Here is a 13788-nt window from a genome sequence, read left to right as displayed (position 1 = left end):
GCACATTGCCTACACCTATCGAATAGCACCAATTGTGAAGACAACGTCCACAGTTCAGCTTGTTGAAAATGGTCCTAACACTGCAAAGTGCGCGCGCACACGCACACACACACACTATTTGCTATAGGGACTGCAAGGATACTCCACATACCAACAGACAGCCAACTGGCACGATCTTACTCTTACAAACTCAAGGTTTAACGTCCCCATCTGGCGGATGAAACACCACCAACAGCGTCATATGCTCTCACTGCATATGAACACTGCGGAGAGGTTTGGAATTGAATCCAGGCTTTTGGTAAGGAATCTAGTGATTAGAAATTTGATACCTACACCTCTCCTACCCTACCAGCCAACATTCCGATGGTGACCTTTTTTTTTTTTTTTTTGCCTACGGGACTTTAACTGGCTAACCATAGTGTCAGACTATACCGACTTCATGCCTTAATGTTCATGGCCACCATGTGGATGTTCTTTCTAATGAATATTTTGACTGCATAATTAAGGTATAACAACATTTTACTTCTGCCATGGCTTGAAAGAATGCCAGATTTCTTACACACTGAAAAGGACTAGGACAAGATCAAATGCTGGGTGTATCACTATAACCATTTGCCAGCAAATGTTGAACTTTGGAAATGTGATCTGATACCTAGACAAGGTAAGTATATAATTTATTGATTTATTCTGCGCAGCAAAATGTTGTTATTTCTTCAGTGCTACATAACATATCCTGTGTAAAACTTTTCTTGTAATTAGTTGTAACATTCCAGTACAGGTCATTTGACAAAGTAGAGTATTAAGGAAAGTCTAATTTCACAGGTTCTAGGTTTCAAAATACATGGCAAAACTTATAGTGAAGATTGTGATATAATAATTATCTTATATTGGAACTAATATCAGAGCTCTAATTAAATCATAAAATTACAGCAAATATACACAGTTTATTTTAAAATATTGTATCATTTAGGTAAAAGTTATAATCTATAATGGCAACAACATTTCCTTCACATGAAGATAATATTTAAATTTTTCTATATAACATTCCTGAGTCAATAATATATCAGTCTTTTCCAGTGTTACCAAGTACAGAAATTTTTGTCAATGTATATCAACTTTTATTAAATATATGAATGTACTAATTTATTACATACTATTTCTGTCATATTATCAGATGCCTTATTGTTCATTAATTAACCCTGGACCACTCGTGTAGATGGTGTTCAGGATAGCACTTTTCAATTATTTGGTTGTATTATTTGTTAATATATGCTCAGTTGATTAGGTGAATTGCTAATTTTCACTTACTCTGTTGACCATCAGACAGTGTTAGTGGTATGTTGTGTATTTCTGCAGTTCAGCATGGGAACAGTGGTGAAGACAGCGTGCACAATTCGGCTGGCAAGGCGCACGTTGCATACATATTATTTTTGCGGTAATGTTTCTTCAAGGAAGTTTTAGTAATTACTGGAGGTGGATACTTCATTATGTATCCATTTGTCGCAGGTATAAAGTATTTTACGTATATGAAAAGTAGTTATCTTCTAAGGGTTTGCCATTGGCCGTAGCCGTGTTGAAACACCGGATCCCATGAGATCTCCGAAGTTCAGCAACATTGGGCGTGGTCAGGAGTTGGATGGGTTGCCACGCGCTGTTGGTGGGGGGTAAGGGAATGGAGGAGCGGAAAGGAACTGGCCATCCTAGCGCACATAAACTCCGGCTCAGGAACACCTCTGCGGAGGTTCGGACCTGCCTTCGGGCAGAATAACCCTTACCTTACCTCTAAGGGTTTGGTAATGGTTTATCGTTGTACTAACACCAAAGGTTTTCAATGATGCAAGGATGAGAAAGGGCTAGGAATGGGAAGGTAGCAACTGTAGCCTTAATTAAGGTACAGTCCCAGTATTTGCCTGGTGTGAAAGTGGAAAACCACGAGAAATCATCTTCAGGGCTACCGATGGTGGTATTCAAACTCACCAACTCCTGAATGCAAGCTGATTCTCTTGATACAAATAGTGTGTATGTTTTAATATGGCTGATGATGACCCCGAGTAGGGTTGAAACTAGTCCCATGTAATGTAAATATTGTAAATACAACTTAGTATTGAATAGGTGGAAAACTCTACTGTGCATAAATGTTATCTCAGTTCAATACGGACCAATAATATGAAGTTCATAACCCTTAATTCTTGATACAGAGACCAAAGAAAATGTAGAGCCTGATGACATCCAACAGTGTCTCATGGAACTTTTGGAACAAAGTAGAGAAAATTGTGACTGTGACTTTGAAAGTGACTTCAATTTATTTTGAAGCAGAAGGGGGTGGTGGATGAAGATCATTCTAGTGACTTGGCACAAACTATTACGAGTGATACGTCAATGGAAGAAGACATGGAGTGCAACAATTTCAGATTTTATATGGGTAGAGACAGTGAAATGATATGGAAAAGTACTCATGTGTTTTTGAATAATTCTAGAACTTGTTTGAAAAATACTGTGAAGACGTTTCCTGGGCCAAAAACAAGTGCACGAAACACTCCAATACCGATAGATGATTTCTTGAAAATAATTTCCCTTGAAATGACCGATGATACTGTAAGATATACTGACATTTCAATTGCCAAGTATCAGTCAAAAAATGTGGAATTGTGAAGTAAGGACTGCAAGGATATTACACATACCAAGATTATGGTACTTTTGGGGGCATTATTTCTAAGTACACCTAAAAAAGGCAACCGTGACGATACTTCAGGACTTTGGTCATGAGATGGTACTAGTATGAAAATCTTGATAGCAAATTTTAGCTCCAGGCAGTTTTTTTGATTAGAAGTTTGCACTTCAATGATGCAAGTACTAGAAAATTACAAATTGCAACAGACAGATTAGCAGCCGTCAGAGAATTGAAGTTTGCAACTAATTATCAGGCTTCCTACTCTCCAGGAAAGTTTGTAACAATTGATGAGATGCTGCTAGCTTTCGTGGCCGTTGTGGATTTATCCGGTATATGCCCCAAAAACCAGCTAAGTATGCGCACATCTAGCATGGTTTGACTCAACCCGACATGATACTAGTGCCCTATGTGATGAGAAAGAAGACAGTTATCCTTTTATTGATTATGCAAAACAAGTCAAATATAGACCCCACAACTATTAAACAATTCATCAATGTTGACTACAATGGGACCAAGGGTGGCACAGATCAAATATGTCCTACATATTATACAACAGCAAGAAAAACAAAGTGATGGCCGCTTGCAGAGTTTCTCTGCAAACTGCAAGGATAAACTCGTACAGGATATATCTGGCCAACAACCATCAAAGGATTGCGTGGCAAGATTTTGGAGTGCATCTGATGGAGGCTAACCTCCGAGAAAGAGCTCAGCTTGTCTCTCTTCCAAGTGATTTACAGGTATTTTTAAAAATCAAAGTATCATGAAACCAAGTGAAGTGTGCAACAACAACAACAAAAAATCTGCTTCATTTGTAGCACACACAAAAACACAAAGACTGGTGTCTCCTAGAATGTATGCCCATGAAATATGTGCTGGAATCAGTCAGCATAAAGTTACTTGTGAAGAGTGCAGTCAAAAAGCTGAAGACTAAAACTAAATTTGCTATTTCATTCCATGTCTGCATGTAGTGCAGCCCGTGTTTTTTTATATTTTTAAATTTTTTTACTTATGGTTTGTATGTTCTCTAAAATTACAGTATAGATACTTTTGTCTTTTTATTTTAATTAATTTTCTTAACCTACAAAATGATTAAAATCACATGTTAGAGAATGTTGGTATAGTACTGAACTATATAAAATCACGGTCCAATTAATTGGTTTAACACTGTGGAACATTTTGAATTTGGCGTTGAGGAACAAGCTTAGGAACACTAGGTGACCGTGTGTATATATGTGTCGAACCCGTAGCATGCAGGGTGCGGCGTTGTTCCTGGAGATGGACCGAGGCAGGATGCCGTAAATTTACTGTTGTAAACCCCGTTGATGGCTTGGGTATGCGGAAAAGAAGAGAGAGTCGATAAACTAGCATGCAAGAGACAGAGCGAGAGATTTGAAAGCGGGGAACTACCGAACAATGCCAGGGTTTCCTCTAACATGAAATATCCAGGTCTGGAATCATTTGAATTCGATCCCGGATATAACTTCACAGAGCCATATCCCACAGATCCAAGAATAGGACAATTCCTTTTGATATTTTTGAAGTAGATTAAGCCATAAAAATGATGTAACTGTGCCTGTTTTGTTCATTTCAACTTGTCTGAAAAATCTCTTGAGAGGTAACTGGCCGAACACAAAGCGAGCTGAGTGTATCTCCAGGATGTACTGTTCTGTGCATTACTCAACTTGGTCTATAAAAGAAGGAAGCGTTAGTGCCAACACTCTCATTTGTCTCATTGGTCTCCACTAACTCCAGTACTTCAGTGCCCGCAGTAGCTAAGTGATATTCAAGGAGTGCATATTTTCAACGTGATCGACAAAGCTTACTGTATCAGTGATAAGAGCAAACTTAGTAACGATGTGTTTAAGCTCACCCGAGCAACATTTACTCTGTTAATAAAAGTTTTGACACAAGTTCGCCCTGTGTAAGAATTCTACGGGTGGCTAATGATGGCTAATATATTAATTTATGCATTTGGAACAAATATTTCAGGTTAGCTATGGGAATCAACATCTTTATCATAATGACGACTAACCACTGAGAAGGACTTGATTGGAACTGGGAAGTATCCCTTAATTTGGTGACCATTGTTTGACCGTACTAATATCTCAATAGGGGATATTGTCAATTGTATCCTTACCAGGGTTACGACAGTGTATTCGTGCACGAACAAAGTGGTGAAGAGAATCGAGATCAACAACCGTTACTAGGTTACAGGGACACATTTGCAGCATGGGACCGAAGGCAGCACATCACGGGACCAGAAAGAGCAAACCAGCAGACTCCTAGATCTGTCGATAGCAACACTATCATGAAATAAATTACACCAATGCAGCGGTTCCAAGGGTACCGCTAATGGCAGAAATGGAGATAAAAATAAGTTGAACTGTTTATAAGCATGAAATGTAGTGATTAGATTCATATGTGGCCCTTTTGTTAAATGTAAGTAGTGATTGTAATGTAAGCCAGATGGCATTAGTTTGTTTTCATTTATTGTGTATATAACTTTTGGGGTTGGATGAATGCTATACTCCAGTTTTATTTCAGTGTTATTTAGACTTGGGATACGAGGGCTATGTCAGGATGTAGTGTAGTTTTTTATTATTATTATGTGTGCTCGTGTCATGCAGACACTGAGGTATAAGCAATATCACAGTTATCTATGCAAATTGGAGGGCACTGGACCTCCCGAGGATCGAATGGGAAATGATAGATGTGTAGAACTAATCTATAGACAGGCTATGCATGAAGTTGTATTATTGCATGCGTTGTTTTTAAGCTGACGATGTGTGCAGAGGGCTATCCCCATCATTGAATTTAGTGAGGGTCATTTATAAAAAGTGGCAGGCAATACCTATCTGCACTCCAGAATTGAACCGGGGATTATTGAATACGGGGCCGTGATGAGCCATGATAATTATGTTGAGGTCTAGAATTGGAAATAGTATTGTGGCTGACATAATGAGTTGTACCTGGTTTGTGAGAGTGTATACCCCAGACCAGATGTTATAATGAATGATATATTTAAAGGCCTATAAGTCAAGATGGTCTTGCCACTCGGCAAGTTTTATTTCCCAGGTAAAGAGCGAAGAATGTGTATATCCCATTCGAAGCCTCGAGTGAAAGTTTACGCATTGTCCCGTTAAGTTTTAAAGGGTCGTATTTGGGGATTGTTTGAGTCATGCAGACCAAGGTTGTAGTTGTTTATTCCCTTGCCAACCAGCTGATCACCTGTTTGAGAACATATAGCAGAGAATAGCCTGTGTAATGTGACTCTGATTGTCACGAAAACTCCGCAGATCGTCAGTGCGATTGCCACTCAGTCCGAGATGCTGAACTAGTACCATTTATGTCTTTCTTTTTCAGATGGGGTTTATTTGTGTTCATTGTTTATATTTGTCTCGTGTGTGATAGTGTTGTCAATTATTTGTGTTGATTAGTGTTCCACAGTCCGTTGGCTGTAGTTGCATTGCAAGGTTTCTAAACTTCTGTTTTATGCCCACAAACCGGATATCGTGTATTAAAATCAATGTTCTTTTGGTGGTCTAAACTTAGGGCCAGTCCCAAACAAAGTGTTCTTTTTATGATGTTTACATCCGACAAATTCGGAATTAATGTAATTAGGCCAATATTTGAATGGATGATTATGTATTCATGGAAGAGACTGTTCTTAACCGCAGCCTGCAGGCTTATCACAGTTGACTTATCTCAATCACAAACAGGTAGATTTCAAGTTTCTGAAGTTATTGAACTTTATATGTCAGGGTTCTTGACCTGCATACTTTGAACGACCCTTAGTGTCAAATTTTACATTGTAAATTTTCTTTGTTTAAGATGTGTTTTCATAGAGGTTTAGTTTTTGTTCGAATTTGAACTTTATGTTTTACCGGAATAAATTACGCTTTTACCTCCTTTACCTTGTTGAGTTCTCATTCACAAATATGTATTTTAGATCCTGTCCCAATTTTGTATGATAAGTTTGTTAGACATAGAGTTTTTCGGATGCACCATGCAGCGTCTATGCTGAGCTATGCCACCTGGGACAGGGGAAAGGTGCAGTATGTTGTATGGTCCAAACACCGCTGCGCAGAAGGTAACATGATACAGACTGTCACGCATGGTCCAGAGTTAGTATATTCTTACCTTAAGCCATTTATTACATTAAATCACCACCCTGCTTCAAACTATATAAAAATGTAAAGAAGATCACTGTCTTCATTTCTGTAATAATTTTTATAACACTGCGATTGGTTACATGATGTTACAGAAAATTAAATGAAATCAATGTATAAAAAATAAAACCAGGCAGGCTGGTTACTGATTACAGATCTACATTAAAAATAGCAAAAATGCATGGCTGTTACTTCTCAAATTGTGGTTATTTAGTTTGTACCATTTTTTGCTCAGTATTAAAATACTGCCATTCATAAAAAAGGTATAACGATAATGGAAATGAAAAATTACCTTCTTTAAATTAGGGGGCAGAAAAATATTGAAGAAAGTTTTGTATTAATTAGTTAAAAAATATATCCAATAGCATATTGTACTTTACAAAGTTATTGTTAATGATCATATTTCTTCAAGTTGAATATCTCTACAACTGTAATTTTCCTATACTATTATGTGTTTTTTGACTGGCAATATATTAATGAAAGAGCACATTACCTCAGTTTATCTGTTATGAGTTACTGTTTATGTTATATGTTAATATCGCAAACAGGTAATGTTTGGCTTTAGTTCCAATTATACAAAGGTATTCCTGGCTATTGGAAATGCCTGATATTTATAAAAGCTAATATTAACAGGATATGAATATCGAAAAGTAAGCATTTCCTGTCTGTTGGGAATGCCTGATATTTATAAAAGCTAATATTAACAGGATATGAATATCGAAGAGTAAGCATTAGGTTGGTTCAATAAGCTTACATACTCTGGGAAGAAGTGACTGGTTTCATGACAAGCAGCAGTTTTCAACCTCAGTCCAGAAGCAGAGAAAAGAGAGTTTAAGGAATTCAAATCCTAATAAAAATGTACTGAATATTTAATTGATACTTGAAAAGAAAAGAAAACTAGGGAATGTCATCAAGACCAGCAACTGATTTATTATGCTTTCATGACCCAGAATAATAGACATGGTACAGTAATATGTGAGGCAAACAGAGCACCAAAACTCAATGATAAAATCAATTTGTACTTCTCTTTGAAAACCTACTTCTCTCTAGTGAAATACAATCTTACATATTCTATATTTCAACTTCAATCCTCATCTCTATGATCAATATTTTGGCATCATACCTAGCTACAGTGTTGGTGCAAATGTCAGTCAGAAACAGAGTTTAGAGTAAAACCTTTGTTAAAATCTGTGACAGAAAGAAAAATTCACATCACTACCAAAATGAGCAAATTTCTCATTATGCTCATGCGCCATTATGGGTGTAAAATGATTTGATGCAGAAAATCAGGTAATATAATAATCGGCGACAGCAGCTGATACAGTGGAACCTCAATTCTCTGTTTTTGGGGGGATCACGATAAAAAATAATTACAATATGGAAAAATGGAAAATGAATGAAAACCATCAACAATTTGGCTAAACATTACAAAAGTGAAATATGTATAATTATAATCTTACAAACACTCATAAACCAAACCAAACTACAGCCCCAATGGGCCTTTGCCTGCCAAGCGACCGCTGCTCAGCCCGAAGGCCTGCACATTACGAGGTGATGCATGGTCAGTGTGACGAATCCTCTCGGCTGTTATTCTTGGCTCTCTACACTGGGGTCTCCATCTCACCATTAAATAGCTCCTCAATTAAAGGTAATCATGTAGGCTCGGTGGACCTGGAACCAGCCTTTATATCCATGTAAAAATGCCTGACCTGGCCAGGAATCGAACCCAGGCCCTCCGGGTGAGAGGGAGGCAAGTTAGACCGCGGGACCGGCTTCAAACATTAATTACCGGTAGGCGAGTTAAAAATCTTGATACTTTATATTCAGTTTTACCAGGGAAACTTTGTCAGTTTTCCATGAAAACTTCTTTCAGTTCAGCAACATCGATCAGCCAAACTCTTAAAAAAATCTAATAACGCCAAGCTAAACAACTATCAACTATAAGTAGTTTTTAATTCTCTAGTCTAATAAAATAAAGCTCTTTAGATACAAAAGCGCCCAACATGATGGCGAAATACCTTCTTTTCTTAATCTTCCATTGTAATTTGATCACCGTACTATTTGTAGTCAGTTTCTGGAAATCTTGTACCTCGTAAATTAGGCCTACATCAACATTTACAGACTATGATAAACTCGAGAATATTGTTTTGAATGCAAGTATTGAATCTCAAAAGTTCACAAATGCATTATATTCTATTTTGCCCATCACTAATCACAATCAAATTGGAAAGAGAAAAAATATCATCAAAACTTAAGAAATTAGTTATTCGTGACCTTGAGCTCAGCTGGAAAGCGCACTCGCTGTAAAAGTCGGTACCGTGCACAAATAAAACGACTGCGGTTTTTATGACATTTTAACATTTTAAAAAATGTAAAATTCCCGCTCTTATATTAGGACCAAAACAGTAATAGGCAATCCCAAGACCTCCAATGGCTTTACGTATGTAAGGTGCAACTTCTGTTCTGATCTTGATAACATAATCATATATGATAAAATAGATTTGTGTTAAGCAGCAGTTTTGGTTCCTAACTGAAAGCTCAGTGACTGCCATGAAGGAAGTGCCAAAAACCTGTTTGGCAGTTCAATCGAAAAAAGTAAAAATGTAAACATCTCACCCTGGACATAATGTGGACGTTTTATAAGTACGAACATTTTGACGAAACTCGTTCCATCTTCAAGAAGAGCTGTCGAAATGCGCTCCGTCTCCTTCCAATTGTTGTCGCCACTCTCTGCTTTATGATTTCCGAGGATTCTCTAAACAATACCACCTGAATGTGATGTTAAGATGGTCCCTTATGCAAGTTCACCGCCGATCGTTTTTCAAGTACATTACTTGCTCTAATTATCACAAGGATGGGGCGTTAAAGTCAAGATCTATAAGTATGCCGTAGAAGTCCTTTCCTGAGATACAGTTTCTTGATCGAGGATTTAGGATGCTCATGGGACCACGTAATTTGAACATATAATCCGGGAAAGTGTACTTTCTGGGGATGGGTAATCAAGGTAATCAAGGTTCCACTGTACTTGTATCTGAGGTATTCAATTCCCGTTTGCAATTCTTTCATTATCTACTGTACATGCTCCATGCAGATGTCTTTGATGGCATGATACATGTGGCCACATTGACTGCACTTAATGGAAGGTGGAGGACGTGGCCTGACATAGTTTAAGTCTCTGACTTGTCTTGTCTTCCTGTCTTCGAAGTTCACGTTCAAATTCTGCAAAAGCAGCTGAAGCGGTTGTGTGCCAGCGAGTATGATCTTCTGCAATGGCACATCAAGTACGCAGATCAAAGTTAGTGCTCCTCAAAGTCTTCTTGAGTTAATCCTTGTAGTGCTTCAGGCACCAGAATGGGTGGTGTGAATAAAAATCAGTCTAAGCGAGTGAACGTGTGCTCGATGAGTGCCTGAGTGTCTCCCTGCTGATGAGCTTCCACTCCGTATTTGCGGTGAATAAAAATATAAAGCGGAAGCACAGCGTACACTCGAGTGTCTGGACCAGCCACTCAGTGTCACTGATCAAGGTCGTGCACGTGGCATGTATATAACACCTTAGACTGTGGTAACACTTCGATGACTTCCGGGTAGTTCAATGTGCTGACAGTGGGGTTCGAACCTACTATCTCCTGAATACTGGATACTGGCTGCACTTAAGCAACGGCAGCTATCGAGCTCAGTGACGACAGTGGGCGAGGCTTCGGTTGAGGAAATCCCCAAGGAAATCCCGGAGGATTTTTCCTCGAGGATTTCCTGTACGCGTATGGCTAGCTTAAGACCTATCTGTGTCGGCGTGACGTAAGCAAGTTGTAAGATCTGCAGAAGTTGTCATCCCTTCGACTTCCTACAGAGGCATCATAACTCTGCAAACATCGGAGTTTCTCCAAATTCGGGAGTCATAGACACAGTCAGGCAGTGATACATCTACACTGGTTGAATTCTTCCTTTCCATTGCAAGTGGCCTATACATTAATACTAGGGACGCCTTTTCTGTAAATGTAGTCATTCCCATGAACATGTGGCTTCTGAATTTGTAAAAGAGTACAGTCTAAAGTTCCAACAGCGCAAGGGAAGCTCAAACGTTCTTGCCACTTAGCCCGTGCTTCATGCATCTAAGCAACATTTGTTGGAATTTTATCTAATAATCTGCTTTCATTTCTGTTCATGTCAAAACCTGCGAAAATGTATTTGACACAGATCTCCTAGATGTCTTCTCTGAAACCTAGGGTCACCAACATAACGCAAGATGATTTACATTTTTTCTTCATTTGTTAGTGCACCACCTCTTGTTTCTTTGGAGTGCCCAAGGAAATGCTCCGCAATCCATTCAGCATGCTCCTTGAAAATCCACAGCCTGTTTCCAGTCACCTAACTGGGTCAGGAATGGAATGAATGAAGCGGTGAAGATAGGAATCGTGCCGGCAGCCAAAGCCTGTTGCACTCCTCTGGGGCAATGATTAACGACTGACAGATGAAATATAATGATATTGGAGAGTGCTGCTGGATTGAAAGATGAGAAAAACTGGAGTACCCAGAGAAAAACCTGTCCTGCCTCCGCTTTGTCCAGCACAAGTCCCACATGAGTGGCCGAGATTTGAACCACGGAACCCAAAAGTGAAAGGTCAGCGCGCTGCCGTCTGAGCCACGGAGGCTCTTCAGCATGCTCCTTACTGGACCTTTATAACACTCTGTAATGAAGTTGAGACGATTCTCTGCGAAGTTTATATAATTTTCTTTTCCGATTAACCACCATTACATCTGCCATGGTACTGAACTTGACACTATCATTTGGAGTCACCTACTGAGTTAGCTCAAGGAAACATGAGCAGACGCTTACCGGAAAGAGTGCCTGCTTTATCTTTATTCACCAGAAATCTGGAGCGCCCACTCTGCTACTTGAGCGACTGGAGTGTGTGCTCAAGGTCACAGGTCTGGTGTGAATGACTGCTTCTGACAGGCGGTTTTAATTCACCTCATTGCGAGTGCCTGCTTTAAATTCGCTAGTAAAGAGTGCACGCTCATTTTTATTCACACCACTCCATGTCTCTTACCCGCACTAAGTTCACTATACAGGTTTTGTCGAGGAATTTTGGCGTCCCTCATACTGTTGACATGCCCAATCCATCAGAGTTGGTGACGAATGATGGTAGCCTCTATACCATTCATCTTTGCCCTTTCAAGAAATGTATATAAATATAAAAGGATTCTGAAGAACAAAACCTATAAGACTTAAACTAAAAACTTTGCAACGAAAACAGTATGTCATATCTGATGAAAGCTAAATTCCCAGTTAATTCTTTGAGATGCATATGATTTGATTTAAGAGCTCCAATGCGGGTATAAAATATGTAAATAAGTAAGTATAATAATAGAGTACAGTTCCACAAATAGATAAATAATCTGAACTAAAAATGATAAAAGTCCCAGAGTTGTTATGAAATTAAAAATGCATTTCTAAACTAAAATTACTTTTCATTTTTCCTATTCAACCTGCTCTTATCAACTCCTGCTCTCTTCCAATTCTTATGGTATGGCATTTCCATTTTTGTTCATTTCAATGCCTTTTGTGGCTCTTTCCTTTCTTTTGCCAATACCTTTATTCTTTGAAGGGTCAAACCTCTTCCATTTTTTTCTCTCAATAGCATTAAAAGAGGACAGTTTCCTAGTTCTGCTTCCCCTTAAGACAATAATCACCACTATCAGGCAATGATGTGAGGATTCGAGAAGTGTGTTGACTGTGGATGTGAGGCAACTGCCAATCCCACATCAGACACTTAAAATGATCAAGTGTAATGTAAGCTAATTCCATTACTGAACACATGTAAAAACCATTATTTCCTCTATATGATCCTTCTTCTACCACTCTTCCCACCCTCTGGTTGGGTCATGGGTGCGAACTATGTTGCACATATGGATTTGGTCATATGATCCTATATAGACAAAATTGGAAGTGACTGGAGCCATGCAGTACAAAGCTATAACATCAGTGGAAGTATGGCCTGAGTACTCAAGTCTGTAAGCTAGTAGCAAATAATGTTGGGAAGAGTAATATCCTGTAGATAATGTTTCTGCAGTAGCCACTCTGACAATGTAGCCAGATGACAATTTACTGTGAACAGGTACTTTCCAGTGATGAACAGTTGTTACCTTACCATCCAGCATACAGAAAATGAACCTGTGCTAGCAATCCATGGGCATCCTAATTCTTAACAACAATACAAAAGATGTATTGACTACATTTGCCCAACATGTATGAAACCAACATTATCACCATGTTAAGAAAATAGGGATAATGATGAGAACTGCTCATCTGCTTAGTTCAAGCAATGATTGTGTTCTCCAACCACTAAGGTGTTTTCAGCTATCGGTATTATATTCTAATGAGGTCTTTATCAAGAGGATCCTTCATAGACAACTTTCTTCCATTTCTGTGAATATAATCTGCTCTGTTGCATACTTTATATATAGAATATAATAATAAGCCTGGTAATATTCAATGACAGTATGATAATTAATCATCTGGTATAGGGGTGTTGCAGTTTCCATGATATACATTAACAGAGCCTTCACAATGGAAAAACTTATCAAACACATCTCGGTAGCCATGATCTCGCCACCAAGTACAAAGCTGTCTATTCCACAAACATGACAGAAGGTGAACTAAATTTGGCTTCTCCATGGCAAGCAGGGTATAGAAGTCCTGGTCGCCCAAGTGACCCTGAAAATAGAAATATATTTTCTCAGTATTAATTTTTCACATACTGCGCACAAAAGAAAAGAGAGGAAAAACGTGCCATAACTTCACTACTGCAACTAGGAATTAATGGAATGGGATGACTGATTATGGATTAGGGCAATATGCAGATATCTAGTAACACCAAGTTCACGATCTACCAGCCATTATTTATTTATTTATTTATTTATTTATTTGACTTTTTGAAAGTACACAGG

The 13788-nt window shown here is 38.5% G+C and overlaps 1 protein-coding gene across 1 annotated transcript in view; it reads right to left on the bottom strand.

Annotated features, from left to right (window-relative positions):
- Positions 1-673: 673 nt before the first annotated feature.
- Positions 674-13788, bottom strand: part of Xxylt (Xyloside xylosyltransferase) — a 47875-nt gene continuing 34760 nt past the window's right edge. The window contains exon 4 of the mRNA XM_067150435.2: positions 674-13555. Coding sequence (XP_067006536.2) covers positions 13349-13555 — 207 coding nt within the window. The 3' untranslated portion in view covers positions 674-13348. The remainder of the gene's footprint in view (positions 13556-13788) is intronic.

The sequence above is a fragment of the Anabrus simplex genome, chromosome 6, assembly GCF_040414725.1.
Source record: "Anabrus simplex isolate iqAnaSimp1 chromosome 6, ASM4041472v1, whole genome shotgun sequence".
NCBI classification, from domain to species: Eukaryota; Metazoa; Arthropoda; class Insecta; order Orthoptera; family Tettigoniidae; genus Anabrus; species Anabrus simplex.
The sequence above is the reverse complement of the archived record's forward strand: the minus strand, read 5'-3'. Positions and strand labels throughout refer to the sequence as shown.